The 16,001-nt window shown below is 34.9% G+C and overlaps 1 protein-coding gene across 4 annotated transcripts in view; it reads right to left on the bottom strand.

Moving 5' to 3' along the window:
* The window catches only part of Casd1 (CAS1 domain sialic acid O acetyltransferase 1), a 42,904-nt gene that overhangs the window by 23,945 nt on the left and 2,958 nt on the right, over positions 1-16,001 (bottom strand). For 2 of the 4 annotated variants that reach the window (XM_090333124.1, XM_090333123.1), the window contains exons 2-7: positions 10,927-11,023; positions 9,544-9,664; positions 6,945-6,989; positions 4,176-4,238; positions 1,223-1,267; positions 695-818 (exon numbers count right to left, since the gene is read on the bottom strand). In XM_090333124.1, the coding sequence (XP_090189250.1) occupies positions 695-818; positions 1,223-1,267; positions 4,176-4,238; positions 6,945-6,989; positions 9,544-9,664; positions 10,927-11,023 (495 nt within the window). Of the gene's footprint in view, positions 1-694; positions 819-1,222; positions 1,268-4,175; positions 4,239-6,944; positions 6,990-8,306; positions 8,327-9,543; positions 9,665-10,926; positions 11,024-16,001 lie in introns of those variants that run through there. The other 2 variants (XM_090333125.1, XM_090333126.1) reach the window with 2 other exon arrangements.

The raw sequence follows: 16,001 nt of genomic DNA, 5'->3' as shown, positions 1-16,001 counted from the left end.
AACATCCAAGGCGTCTTATATTGTGTTAAGAATTAAGAAATGGAAATTGAAAAATCCCTGAACTGAGTTGACCTAATGCCTACTTTCTCTTGAAGATTTCATTACTAAGTATAAACTGACTGATGTTAATTTAAATGCACAGTGAATTCAAAAGATTATTATTTTTAGTGATTCTAATATGAACATCAATAATCCTGTATTTTTCCAACCACAATAAATATAAGAATCATAAGTAAAAATGTTATTTGCCTTTAGGATTTCCCTTTTGAAGACTTTTTTTTTTTTTTTTTGGCCAGACCTGGGCTTGAGCTCAGGGCCTGAGCACTGTCCTTGGGCTTTCTCAAGGCTAGAGCTCTACCACTAGAGCCTCAGCACCACTTCCAACTTTTTGCTATGTATGTGGTACCAAGGAATCAAACCCCGGTCTTCGTGCATGCTAGGCAAGCACTCTACCACTAGGCCAAACTCGCGGCCCTCCTTAGAGACTTTTAAAATTCATTTTTTACTTATTTATTAGTCTGCTCCTAAAAGTGGTCTGCTCTTAAAAGTTTAAGAGCAAAATCTGGTTTCTTTTAATATTACAAATCTGACTTCAAAATTTGTTCTCATAAAGCAGCTAATTCTGTCTCCTGAAACTGAGATAATGAAAAACATGCCTTAAGATGTATACAAAATGACACTTCTTATGTCTTACCTTGTAAGACCCAATAAACGTCACTGGTCTTGGCCAGTGTTTCCAAAAGCGGGGCTATGGAGGTAATGTTCATTTTATACTGAGAAAGCGCTTCACTGCTACCATTGTGAATCTTGATGGACCACTAACAAGTAAAAATTAGGCATGAATTCAGCAGTTATCACATAGGTCTCCAAGTATCTAATTTACCTATTATAGTATGATTATTATTTTCTTATTTTTGTTAATATTAAATAATATTTGTTCAAATTATTTCATTAAGTATATGGAGGCAGTACAAAGAAACTTATAAAATGTGACTTTCAATTTACATCATTCAAGAGTAATTCTAGATAGAATAATCGAGATTTAACACATTTACTAAGTTCATTCAAATCTTTTATCAAAATTCCCCAGTCTGACTGATTTAAAGAGGAATTAAAATACAAACATAGCCAACTATTCCATTTTACATTAATTACCTTTTCTTTCTTTCTTACATGTCCTTAGTAATTCTGATTATTAGGTCAGAACAAAAAGAGCACTTACTGTGGCTGCTCCTGCTACAATCACATGAGGCTTTGCAACAGAACCCTATAGGAAGAAACCTTTATAAATGTGTAGAACACCAATTACACCCTTTACTTCTCACTTAAAATACAAGCTCTGCTTCTTCAAAGTGCATCGTAAGTTGCTAGACCCTATTGGGTTCTGGTTATAATAAGAATTTAGACATTGGATGTCTAAAATCCAATGACAGAGCTACATGGCTATACAATATAGCATAATGCATACATGGTTACTCTTTTGCTGTTCTTAAGGAAAAAATATAGAGTTTTAACAAGGCAACAGTATTCTGAACTGTGAGAAAACTGCTTTGAATAAAGCTATAGTGTATTATGTCAGTCAATTAAGAGGTACTCATGGATGCCTATAGAGTATAAAGTGTGTTAAATAAAACATAAGATCAGCTCCCTAAGGAAAGAAAATCTTTGGGGAAAGCTAACTAAACTGAAACTGATAATTATCAAAGATCAGAAGCAGAATAAAAGGGAATACTAACTATAAATTGTATTATTTATAATATAGTGTATATTGTTAGTTTAACAGTATATACATGTATATTATAATACATGTATATTATATACATGTATAATATAATAATTAGTAGTTTACTAATTTTTTTCTCTTAAGCGATTTAAATATAGATTCTTACCCCTCATAAGTTATTAAGGAAGATGATGAATGTATACCATAAAACACCTTCAGAACTACTGATATTAGGAAGTAGTGCTGTGGCTCAAGGGGTAGAGTGATAGCCTAAAACTGAAGAGCTCAGGAACAGTGCCCAGGCCCAGAATCCAAGCCCCACAACCAATAAAAAACAAACAAACAAAAAACACTCTTGGAGAACTACTGATATTATAACAGGAACACTTGGAACTTCACTTGTCTAACTTCTGAGGTCACTGAACTTCCTATACCATCAAAGATATGATAACACATTAATGTTGATAAGAAACAAATAAGCAAGAAATTTTATTTTAAAACTATACAAAAACTGGGCACGGTGGTTTATGCCTGTAATCCTAACTACTTAAGAGGCTGAGATCTGAGGATCAAGGTTCAAAGCCAGCCTGGGTACAAAAGGACCTGACACTCTTATCTCCAATTAACCTCTAGAAAACAGAAAGTGGGCTTGGCTCAAGGGTAGGGTGGTACCCTTGAGCTGAAGAGCTCAGGGACAGCATCCAGACGGAGTTCAAGCCCCAGGACACACACACACACAGACAAAACTATATAAAATGCTCAAAACAACTGCTACATTTCATTATAAAGATAATACATGCTCAGTATCATGCAAAACTTTACTCATGCTTTACTTTCCAGTATAAAAGACCTGCTTTCCATTGCCCTCATCCAAAATGGCTCCCTTTCCTCTTCATCTTCCTTACCAAGGTTGTAACTGCATAAAGTCTTAATTTTCAACATCAAAGAGAAAATGGGTAAATGCCCTATCTTCCTACCTCTTCTTTCACAACTTCGCCTCCACATTCTTTTCACAGGGAAGTAAAGAAATGAGTCCCCTTCTCCCATCCAGATTCCCTTTTTACTTCTGAAATGTTGAGCCTGAATTAATCCCCTCTGACTGACAAAATCAATCTTGTACTGCTTCTCTACTCTCCTTTCTTTTAACATGGTAAATCATCTTTATTCTAAAAAAAAAAAATCTTTCTACCATTTATTTATTTATGGCAGAACTAGAACCTGAATTCAAACACTCAGGGCCTCTACTCTGCTTTGAAAGCACTCTACCACTTGAGCCAAGCACCCAGCCCTCTTTTGCTTTACATTTTTCTGTTGTTCAGAACTGGCCTCAGACCATAGTCCTATACTTATACCTTCCAGTAGCTGAGTTCTCAATAAGGTTTTGCTTTGGCTGGACCTGAAGAATGATCCTCTCCATGTCCACCTCCCAAGCAGAAGATAACAGGCAATGAGACAATCTTATGAGCCTTCCCCTCTACTCTTAGCCAACAGATTACTTTAAAAAGCACTGGGTCCTCAGTCTGATAATTTCTCACATTCATGCCTCAATTTAAGTTGAACTTCACTAACCATTTAAACAATTTGTTACAGGCTACTAATGAACTTTGAATTGACAAGCCCTCAGTTTAATTTCACCTTATCTCAAAGTGAAACTCCTATTACTTACCTTTTAAATTTCCCTCATTCCCTGGTATGTGATGTTACAGTTTTTCCTCTCTGATTTTCTTCCAACCCCTTTCTACTTCCACTTCTCAGAATTTTCTCAGTAATGAAATCTCTTTAATCTCTAACTTTTCTATCTATTCAATTTCTTCCATTCAAATAACTTCAAAATCACTTTAATCCATGCCAAGACTTACCCAGTCTACCAAAGTAGCTCTGACTTAATGACTTCCATTCACTTACATAATTAAATCTAAATTGCCAGTTTCCTCACAGTTTAGCTAAATTCCTTCACACTACTCTACCAACTGTTATTCTCCCATTTAAAGTTTTGAAAATCTCTCAAATGCCCTAAAAATGACATAAATCAATGTCCTTATTTTTAGGAAATAAACCCTGAAATAGTTAAAAGTAGGGGAAAAAAGCAGGTTGATGAAATAGATAGCTTACATGATCATTCAAAAGCTCTCATTTGCTTGCTTCAGCCTTTCAAGTGCTTAGATTACAGACATGTTCCACTACACCTAGCTGGATTACTTCGGGTTTGAATTGCTGAGGTAGAGCAGGAACAGACAATTTCACATCTGGGAAGTCTAGTGTGAACGTAGTCTCCCTGACATAGAGATGCGGGGTCAAACACCCTATCAGTGAAGTGCTAGAAAAGCTTAGCTGTTCTAAAGAAGGCAAGTGTAGAGCAGAATCCCCAAGTAAAGACAAAAAAACAATGCTTGCTCACAAGCTTTTGAAATTTTGGTTCCTCAAAAACAGATCTATGTTTACAAATACAGACCTCAGTCCACACTTTGATACACTGTTTCATAGAACCATTAACTTCTGGATGCCACAGAAAATCCTGAAAGAGAAATGGTAGAAAAAAAAAATAAATGATATTCTTATTTCTACCATTCAAAGCAAATATTAAGACTTTTACAAAATACATAATCATCTCTGATCTCAATTTGAGATAACTCATAGTAGCTCCTATGTTCACTTTCACCTCATCTACTCTCCATATTTAGCCTGAATATTTTTTAAAAAATATAAAGCTTACCTTTCATATCCCTTTTATGAATGCTCAGAATAAAATCCAAAAATGCTTTCATTTGTTCAAAAGACAGAGAATGTGAGTGTGTGCCCTCTGTCCTCACTCAGCCCCTGAAATGCTACATGAGTTCCTGTCTTGGGAGTCTGGCACATAGGGAATGCTTGTGGTCTCTCCCACTGAACTCAGCTAACCCATTTTAGCACTGAGCCTCAGTTAAAAAAACAATGTTCCTTTCCTTTTTGCAGATGACATGATTCTGTATTTAAAGAACCCTATAGTCTCCACTCAGTTGCTTGAGCAACTTGCTACCTTTGGCAAGGTAGCAAGGTATAAAATTAACCCTCAAAAAGCAATCTCCTTCCTTTATGCCAACAACGAGAGCATTGAGGCAGCAATCAGGAAAGCAACTGCTTTTGCAATAGCCTCAAAGAAAATAACGTACCTAGGAATTAACTTAACTAAGAATGTAAAGGACCTTTATGATGAAAACTTTAAAAACCTGAAAAAGGAAATTAAAGCAGAACTGAAGAAATGGAAGAACCTCCCATGCTCCTGGATTGGAAGAATTAACATCATGAAAATGGCAATCCTGCCAAGGGCTATTTGCATATTCAAGGCAATAGCCATGTCATAGAAGAAGCAATTAAAATTTCATATAGAATAATAAAAGACACCGTATAGCATAAACAATCGTTGGCAAAAAGAACAGCACAGGAGGAATAGCAATACCAAACTTTAGACTTTATTACAGAGCTATTGTAACCAAAACAGCTTGGTACTAGAACAAGAATAGGCCTGAGGACTAATGGAATAGAACTGAAGACCCAGAAATCAGCCCACAGACCTATGGACACCTAATCTTTGATAAGGGAGCAAAAAAAATAGAATGGAAGAAAGACAGCCTCTTCAACAGTGATGCTGGCAGAACTGGTTAAGCACCTGCAGAAAAATAAAGGTGAATCCTTCTATGCCACCCTGCATCAGGATTAACTCCAAATGGATCAAAGACCTCGAGGTTAAAAGCAGATACACTGAAAACTTTACAAGAAGGAATAGGAATTACACTAGGTCTTCTTGGCACAGGTCAAAACTTTCCTAATAAAGACCCAGAAACACAAAAAATTAAAGAAAGTTTGGACAAATAAGACTGCAATAAACTGCAGACAGAAGTATGGCAAAGGACATAGCTAGCAAGTTAAATAGAAAGCCCACAGAGTAGGAGAAGATCTTCACTAACCAAAAGATAAAGGGCTCATCTCTAAAATATATCAAGAGCTAAAGAAACTGAATCACTCCAAAACTAATCTTCAAAGAAACAAACTCCCATTAAAAGATGGGCCAAAGTAGCCAGGAGTTTGGCCTAGTGGTAGAGTGCTTCTCTAACATGCATGAACATGGGGGTTCGATTCCTCGGTACCACATACATAGCAAAAAGCTGGAAGTTGTGTTGTGGCTCAAGTGGTAGAGCTCTAGCCTTGAGAAAAAGTCCAAGAACAGTGCTGAGGCCCTGAGTTCAAGCTCCATGACTGGAAAAGAGAAAAGAAAAGGTAAGAAAAGAAAAGAAAAGATGGGCCACAGGCTTAAAGAGAGACTTCTCTGAAGAAAAAACACAAGAATGGCCTCTAGACACATGAAGAAATGCTCCACATCTCTGGCCATAAAAGAAATGCAAATCAAAACAACTCTGAGATTCCACCTCACTTCAGTTAGAATGGCCATAATCAAGAAATCTAATAACAGATGCTGGCAGGGATGTAGCCTCTATTAATTACAAAAAAAAAGAATATAAGTTAAAAGACTATTTGAACATTAAAAACAAAAACAAAACAAAAAACAAATGATGTTCTGCTGTGTATATTCCTTTGGAACAGGACTCTTGTTCCCTGCTATCCTTATCTCACTCAGATTCGCAGGTATGTAACTATGATGCCTGAAACCTCCATGAGATTTAACAAGAACATTAGACAAGAACATTTCTTATTTTTTCATTTTTATTTTTTGGTACCAGTTCTGGGACTTGATCTGAGGGCCTAGGCATGGTCCTTGAGCTTTATCAAGACTAGTTCTCTACTACTTGTCCCACTTCTGGCTTTTTTCTGTTCATGTGGTACCAAGGAATTGAATCTAGGACTTTGTGCACGGTAGGCAAACACCCTACCACTAGGCCACACTTCTTGGCCCAAGAACATTTCTGTCCCGATAACTAGTAAATTCTCATTACAACTAGAAATTCCACAAATTTTCATATTCTTTTATAAACAATAATCTTAGAACAATGGATTTCAAATTACTACAAAAGATTACTTTCTCTTGGATAAAGGTTTAATCTAATGTTCTACTTTACTACATAAAACTACTTTCATAAACATATATGCTACTGTCTTGCTGTCTGTATCTGTTCTCAAGACCATATTGAAAATTACTTAGTATATATAAAGAAGTAAATAAAATATAAACTTATTTATGAATAACTATCAATATTATCACATTTATCTTATTAGAATATGAACTTACCACTTTAACTGATGCAATCTTATCTTCAAAAGGAATGTTTTCATGCTGCCATAATAAAGAAGAAAACACATGCAAGTTTGTATATGTGTGCATATGTAATGAACATATATGTTTTCCTTAAGCTGTTTTTTTTAATTTGTCTTTATGCACCAAACATCTATTACCATTTTATTCCATCTGAAAGAAAGGAAAAAAACTAGATGGAATATTAATAACTCTACCTGTTTACATGTGATTTTAACATATATAATATATATGGTTCAAAGACAAAACCTGGACAGATATGTGGTATATACTGTTAAAACAAAAACAAAAGCAGGATGCAGTGGCTCAGCCTTTAGCTGAGATCTGAGGATGGCAGTTCAAAACCAGCCCAGGCACTAAGTTCTTAATGTACTATGTTATTTCTCATCTGTTTTGGTTATTCTCATATTGTTACAATACCTTACCTTGTTATCTGATATATATGTTTATTTGAAAGAGGATAAGGAAGAGGGGAAAACAAGATGAGGTTGGGGGTAGGGAGAAGGAAATGGGACAAAAACATGGGAAGGGGTATCAATGTGTGTGAAGTAATGCACCTTCTATCCATTATAATTTCAAAAAAAGACCGTAAGAATTTTAGCTCCAATTAACTACTAGAAAATGGGAAGGGGTAGGGCACTAGCCTTGAGCTGAAGAGCTTAGGGATAGACCCCAGCCCCAGAGTTCAATTCTCATCACCCACAAAAAAAATTAATCTCATGTTGTTACTGTATCTGACATTAATACCTTGTATATTGTGTATATATATACATATATATTTGTTTATTTGAAATAGGGAAGGGAAGGGAGGGAAACAAGATGATTGGGAGAGGATGGGAGTAGGGAAACAGGGACAAAAACATGAGAAGGGATATAAGTATGGGAGAAGTAAAGCATTCACTACCTGATGAATGTAACTTTAATCACTCTATACATTATCCCAACAATAAAATTAAAAATGAATTAAAATTTTAAATTAAAATTAAACAAAGAACAGAAATAGTTTCAAAATTAGTAACTCTGAACAGAGAGAAGTAGAAGTGGGCAATAAGAAGCTAGTTATATTTTTAAAACAAAGGTTGAAATATTTTCATTAACTTCTGTGTACATAAACACTAATGTGAAATCCATTTACACTTACAAAAATCTATGAATAGCTGGCTTTACTTGTTTTTTCATTGCCCTTAAGAGGAAGAGTCACTAAGGATTACCTTCACTATGTGAAATGCTACATAGCCATGAAGCTCTTCATTTCTCAGCTGCTTACCAAAGGCCAAGTTAATACATATAGGCAAATTTTTATTCTAAATTCATAAGCTACTCTTCCTACAACTCTACCTTTTATTTCATTTTTTGCCCCTTTCAGTCCCCTACTTCCAATCATAAGCTGTTTGAAGACAGGTAGTAGAAGATGATGGCTAAAATACAGAAAAACATTTCTTATCAGTTTTATCAGGATTTGTTACAAGGAAAAATACATTTTACAAGTGTGAAACATTCTAGAAAACAACAGAAAGGTATAGTTAGTTTTCTTTATAGGCTGATCACCCAAAACCAGCAAAGTGGCAGCATATATTGCTAACACAGTAGATGTCAATATATATTGCTAATTAAGAATATAAATTGGGCTGAGAGCATGGCCTTGTGGGACAGTGCTTGCACAAAGTCCTGGGTCCAATTCCCAGGTACCATATACACAGAAAAAGCTAGAAGTGGTGCTATGGCTCAAGTGGTAGAGCACTAGTCTTGACAAAACTCAAGGACAGGTCCTGAGTTCAAGCCCCAGGGCTAGCAAAAAAAAAAAAATATATATATATATAAATATACACATACATATATACATTAATATATTAAGTATCTTGCTAGATTGTTTCAATATATATGCATATATATACATATATTGAAACAAACCAACAAGATAATTAATTATAACATTTTAACATTTTAATATCTTTATCTTAAACTCAGTATTTGTAGAAATTCTATACAAAAATTTAAAAAGTAACATTTTTGCACAAAAAATGAGTACAATCTCTTCTTTTATAGCACCAAAAAATTTTAAAATACTAAAATCTAAAATTTTAAGGGAAGATTACATAAAATGATATATATGCACTCAATAATAGGCTACCATTAAGAAGATACTTAAGATGATTGTATAATAATATGGCAAATTATGATAAGTGGTTCAGGACAAAGCCAGATATAACATTACATGTGGTAAAGATTACAAGTATGTGTTTTTAAAAAGGAGACTAAAAGAAAATGTGCCAAGATATTAAAAGAGGACAGAGATATTTTTCCTTTGTTGTCTCAAGGAATTTTTATAAATTTTTCCATGGCAAGAAGTTATTATTCCTGAAAATTTTAATGTTAATTAAAAGCTTGACAATACCATCATCTCCACTTCCTTTTCTAATATTCTCCATTACAACAAACCACCCTTCTTTTCTGTTTTTCCAAAAGTCAAAGTAAAACTTTCACAATTCCCAGTGGTAATCCAGAGAAGCACATACATCCTAAAACTACTCAACTTCTAAAACAACATGTAAGAAAGGAAGCAAATGAATTTTACCTTATTTCCTTCTTCTTTGAACTGCGGATTAATTATTTTTACAAAAGAATAAAACAATTGACGAATTCTGGAATCTCCAATAAATGCAATGTGTTTATCCACAAGGCAGTTCTTTGCTTCACTGAAATTAACACAGAAGCATAAAATAAACATATTTGCATTTCAAAATATGGTTTATGGGGAAAGGATATGTCTTGCCATGTTGATTTACAAGTTGATGAACTTTACGACTTGTGGGGAGATCGGGAAGGGGTGATTGGGAAAAGGGAAATCGGGAAAAGTGAGAGAAAACAAAAAATGTACTCATAGGGCAGGGAGTTTGGCTTAGTGGTTAGAGTGCTTGCCTAGCATGCACGAAGACCTCGGTTCAATTCCTCGGTACCACATACATAGAAAAAAGCCAGAAGTGGTGCTGAGGCTCAAGTGGTAGAGCTCTAGTCTTGAGAAAGTCCAAGGACAGTGCTCAGGGTCTGAGTTCAAGCTCCAATACTGGCAAACATTAAAAAAAAATTTACTCATAACTTTGCTTACATAACTTCAACCCTTCTGACATCACCCTTACAATTAAATTAAATTCAAGAAAAAGAAAGAAAGGAGATGGCCAAGTTTAACTTACTAGTCCTATACTTATTGCCAAATAATTCTTTTTTTTTTTTTTTTTTTTTTTGCCAGTCCTGGGCTTGAGCTCAGGGTCTGAGCACTGTCCTTGGACTTTCTCAAGGCTAGAGCTCTACCACTTAAGCCTCAGCACCACTTCTGGCTTTTTTCTATATGTGGTACCTAGGAATCGAACCCGGGTCTTCATGCATGCTAGGCAAGCACTTTAACCACTAGGCCAAACTCCCAGCCCTGCCAAATAATTCTTGACCCTCCAAGTTGCAGTGGAATAGGCCACTGCTCATAGGATAGGCCTTGGCCCTTGTTCTCACTTACCAAAGATAAAGCCACCTGACCAAAGGCCTTTCTTTAATACTTTAGGACAAGAATTTTCTTTTAGAATCAATCAAGTAGTATGTATCCCCAAAAAGAAAAGTACTATCAAGTATCAGTAGCTAACACCCTTGATCCTAGGTACTCAGGAGGCTAAAATGAAAGCTGGTAGACCTCAACTAGCTCAAATAGACAAATCTGAGATTCTAATTTGCAATTAACCAGCAAAAAGCCGGAACTGAAAGTATGGCTCAACTAATAAGAGTTGTCAGCTGTGAGCAAAAAAGCTGCATATGAGGCCTCTGCATTCAAAGTCTAGTACCAGCATCCAAACCAAACCAAACCAAACCAAAAAACAAACAAAAAAAGAAAATAGGAGGGAAGAGGAGGAAAGGAGGGAAAGGAAACTAAGACCCATTAGGTGGTTGAGGAGGATGAAAACAAAAATCTTACTTGATTTTGTATTTATGCATCATACAACTGTGAGGCTGCCAAACTTTCTCTCCAAGAAATCTGCCACTTGAGAGAAGGTATTCACATGAATCATTGCCTGTAACAGTGAAACAGCATGGTATCATTAATATTTACATACATACACACACACACACACACACACAGAGTAGATATGTTTGTGTGTGTGTGTGTATTATCATGATCCTATTTGAGGTCCTGGAGATAAAGTACAGTTTTCTATACTTCCCTGTATCTTCCTGGATGTATAAAAATCATTCATTAAAAGCATAATGAATATTAATACATTAACACTCAAGAAGGGAAGGGCCATCACTGGCTTATACATTACTCTATAAGAGTCTATATACTACCTCTGATGCTCTGACAATTTCTTTTCCTTCACGTTTTTGTTTCGGGGGTGTCTTTTCTTTTCTGTGGACTGGGGATCGAATCCAGGTCATTGTGCTTGCTAGGCTACTGCTTTGCCACTGAGCTAAAACCCAGCACCACTTCAGAGTGGGGCTGCCCACCTGCAGGTGTCACCACAATCTCAAACCAGCCTTTCTATATGTTTATCACTTTTACTTTTGGTTGGAAAGAAAAAGTTACACACACACACACACAAAATACTTTGGAAGTGACTTCCTATTCCAGTAGTTAAAACATTTGCATACCTGGAAACAATTTTAAATAGAAATATTCATAGCTAGTAAATCCCTCTATTCCATGTAAAACTGGTAGAGTATTTCTATAACCTTTGGCCATTATACTATACATTAGCTCAATACATGTGACCCAAAACAAAAAGGTGATTTGAAGGTATTAGAAAACTAATATGATATAAATTAGGAAAAATGAGATAACTAGATTAGGAAAAATGAGATAACTAGATTAACTGTGAAGGTATAATAAAATGTAAGCTTAATTTAAATGCTAGCTATTTATTAATGGCCAATAAGTGCACTAACTTTGTTTTACAATTTCTTCAGCTCAGGCTGATGAGTCTGGTAAGAGGAATATGACAGAAGAAAAGTATTACAGAAGAAATGTTAGTGAAGAGACAGGTAAGAATCAAAGTTGGTTGCTGTTGGATTGGAGAGTTTTCTGTTTGTTTCTGCAGTGCTAGGGATCCAACCCAGGGTCTCAATTAGGGTAGGCAAGTACCATACCACAAACCTAAATCTCTAGCCTCCAAAATACTCCAATTATTCTTTCAGCAGACAAACAGACTCAAGAGGCCACACAGGTACGCATGCATAACTACTCAAAGTCATAAGGGTGCAGTGTCATAAGTTCCAAACAGAGAAGGGAGGAAAGATGAAAATACTGCCACTGTGTTGCAAGTGAAAAAATGTACAAGGAATATAGGATACCAATGGTTAAATCTTTGAAGATTAATATATACTTTTATATATAATATATAAAACTTGATATCTATAACTATATCTATCCTGAGTATCCTGAGCAGACTTTTTTTTTTCCTTTGGTCAGACATAGGGCTTGAACTCTGGGCCTGGGCCCTGTCAGTGAGCTCTTCAGCTCAAAGCTACCGCCCTGCCCTACCCCTTGAGCCACTGTACCACTTCTGCTTTCTGGTGGGTAAGTGGAGATAAGAATCTCACAGACTTTCCTCCCAGGCTGGCTTTAAACTGTGATCCTCAGATCTCATTCTCCTGAGTAAGTAGGATTACAGGCGTGAGCCACGGGCACCCAGCTGAGCAGACTTTTTTTTACTTACAAGATTTTTAATAAGCTATTTCTAAGTAGTTTTTAATTCTTCCCATTAAAAATAAATTCTAGTTCTCAAATACAAAATAAGCTGCACAAATAACCAAGGATGAGCAAAGAAAAGACTGTAGGAACACACAATTGAGTTATTTCCCTAAGAACAGCACTCCTGCAATGACATTCTTATATAATGGTAGCACAACAAAATCTGATAAAAATTCTAGTGAATGTTTAAAACTCAAATGAAATTCCATAGTTACTTCATTTTTACATGTTTTGACATCTCTATTAAGCCAATTATAAGTTAGCAGCACATATAATTTTAAGCAAATGAGTTGTAAAACTGAAGCATTGATCTTGTGGTGTTTCCTTCCTTTTCTCCCAGCTCCAACTCTCTATTTGATAATTAAATTTGTTTTTGAATAAAACTCTAAACAGAAACATTCTTTAATCAATCTTCACTGTCTGGTATTATGTGATTTGTTATACATCTACATACGTTATCAATATGATTCTATGGAGATGGACATATCATACCAACATCTTAAAATAATTCATCTTTCCTCCACCAGCAAATGTGCTATCAATGCACCATTCTTCTGTCAATGCACCATTCTTCTTTCCCTTATCAGTATGATTTCTACTTTGCTTCTCAGGAGCTCATCTAGTAGGCAACAGTTATAATACTAATATTTTTATGTACATATATAATACATATTTATAATAGAATATATATATATATCTAATCTCAATGTAAAATAGAGTTGAAGTGGGTCATTAACCAAAACATTCAACAAACACTGTGTTTTACAGACACTTGTCTTTCAAGGAAGGGAAAAAAAATTTAATTTGCTAGTGAATACTAGTTGATGATGACTCTTCTTATTGTACTTCACAAAGTAGAGAGAATTTCAATCTTTTGTCCAAAATTATGAGTTTAGTTGTCGTAAGTTTCTAGTTAGATGAAAGAATATATATCAGTTGTTGTAATGCTCATAGTTTAATATAAAGATTGTAAGCAAAGTAAAAGAATTACTAACTAAACAAGTGAAAAAGCCACAATGGCTTTTATTTTACATTTGTCAGCAAAATAAAAATGAAATTAGTCACAAAGATGAATTAACCTGATTTAGAAAAGAAAGTTCTATAAGTACTATACTCTAAAACAAGTTTTCCTTTCTTGGGTTAGATCAAATTACAAACTGCAAACCTAGATTTTAAAAATGGTAAATCTGCCCCACAACTGATTTTAAAAATGGTAAATCTGCCATGTTCTAATGTACATATACTTAAGTATCTGCTGGCATATATTATCCTTTGCAAGTGTATCAAAAACAAAGGAAACATCCCAGGTATTATTTTTGTTTAGAATAATTATGATAGGTATCTTTATACAACCAACATGAGAAGTTACCAAGTGGCCTTATTAAATCAAGCTAGGTACTCAATTTTCAAAAATCAATTAAAAAGATAAAATTATCAACTTGAGCTCTCTTAATACTGATTATCTAGCTGCCTGTCTTCTTCATTCTCTTCACTATACGCATCTGACTTGTGACTCTATAGTTTTAAACGTTTATTAATGACATTTATTTATTTATTTATTTTTCCAGTCCTGGGGCATTGTCCTCGGCCTCTCTCAAGGCTAGAACTCTACCACTTGAGTCACAGTATCATTTCCGGCTTTTTCTATTTATGTTGTACCAAGGAATCCAACCTGGGTCTTTACATTCTAGGCAAGCACTCCACCACTAGGTCAAATGCCCATACTCTTAGTGTTTTCTTTTAGGAATAAAAAGTTATTTAGGAATAAGCAAAGTAAGCAAGAAAACACACACACAAAAACAAACTGGAAACCCAAAAGCAACACCTACAAAAACAACTGATACTCTCAATGAATTACAACTTCCCTTTTCTTTGGCACATAATACCTCTGGACATTGTGCCTTCTGCTGCGCCTTCCTACTACAGCTGTGAGTTTCTTACTGCCACCATGAAAATGTCAGATCACAAAGTGTACAGTATGGTCAATAGAACACTTCATTTGCCTAAAACTCAGCAAGTGTTATTTAATTTTATGCTAGAAAACACCATTTCCTTTTCTTTTTATACAAAGTAGGTGTGACACATCAAATTCATATAGGTCAGTTCTAACAGTCAAGGAATGGTTAAGTCTAAGTGATCTATGGCTATTACTTAAATTCTTGAGGCTTTCAATTTACTTTTTACCCATAACATGCAACAATAGTTAACACTGACATTCTATATATACTTAGTGATGAAAAAAGTCAAGTTTCTTTAAGAAAAAATTAAGACATCTGAAATTAACTTTATTAAGCAAATTAAAATTCAACCAAACTGAAATTTTTATCCTTAAGGTAACAGATAAGGACCTTTTGTTACTGAAGTGATCATTTTAATCTATAACTATACTATTAAGGGACATTGTAATTTATGAATATAAGAAACTGGTAAAACTTAGAAAAAAGTACAGTTAAGAAAGTATCTTTAAAATATCATCCTATTATACTATCTTGAAATACTATTAATTAATCATTAGAAACTCCTACTTTCATCAGGCAATGATGGCTCATGTCTATATTTCTAGTTACTCCAAGGCTGAGATCTGAAGCTTTCAGTCAGAAGATTTCAGTTTGTGAGAGCTTTTCCAATAAACTACCAAAAAAGCTATAAGTGGAGCTGTGGCTCACATGATACACTGCCAGCCAGAAGCAAAAGAAGCTCTGGACTAGCACCTAGGACCAGTACCAGGACCGGCACCAAAAAATTAAAAATAAAATAAAACAAAAAAACCACCCCTGTACTTTCAAAAATTAAAATTAAAACAAAACACTCCATTAAATCCATAAAAGAATCAAATATAGGGAGAAAAATCAAAGAAGACGCGGACTGTAAACCTATTTATCCAATGGGTTATTTATGGGTTCCTATTATGTGCTAATATGCTCTGGTGATTGAAAGATGAAAAGACACTCTTGAAGGTTCACATTCTATGTAGAGAAGGTAGATCGAGATAGGACACTGCAAGCAGGGAAAAAAAAAATTTATCTGTGAAAGACTTGAAACTGAAGACCATGTTTAGACCGTGAGCTTGGAGCTTAGGAAGAATAGAGGAGAAACACATAGATAACAAAAAGTAGGCTTTCATTGGATTTTGAAATTTTATACACAGAACTTTGAGAAAATTATTTCTTGGCTGGATTTAAAAAAATAGAAAAAGTCTTGGCTGATAACATAAAGCTGAATTAGTATTTGCAAATTGTTTAACCCTGTCCCTCTCCCTTGAAAATGCTTCCTAACTTCATATTTCATAGATTCCCCCACTA

This window comes from Megascapheus bottae, chromosome 5 (assembly GCF_031878675.1).
Source record: "Megascapheus bottae isolate mThoBot1 chromosome 5, mThoBot2.hap1, whole genome shotgun sequence".
NCBI classification, from domain to species: Eukaryota; Metazoa; Chordata; class Mammalia; order Rodentia; family Geomyidae; genus Megascapheus; species Megascapheus bottae.
This window is presented reverse-complemented; position numbering and strand designations above follow the sequence as displayed.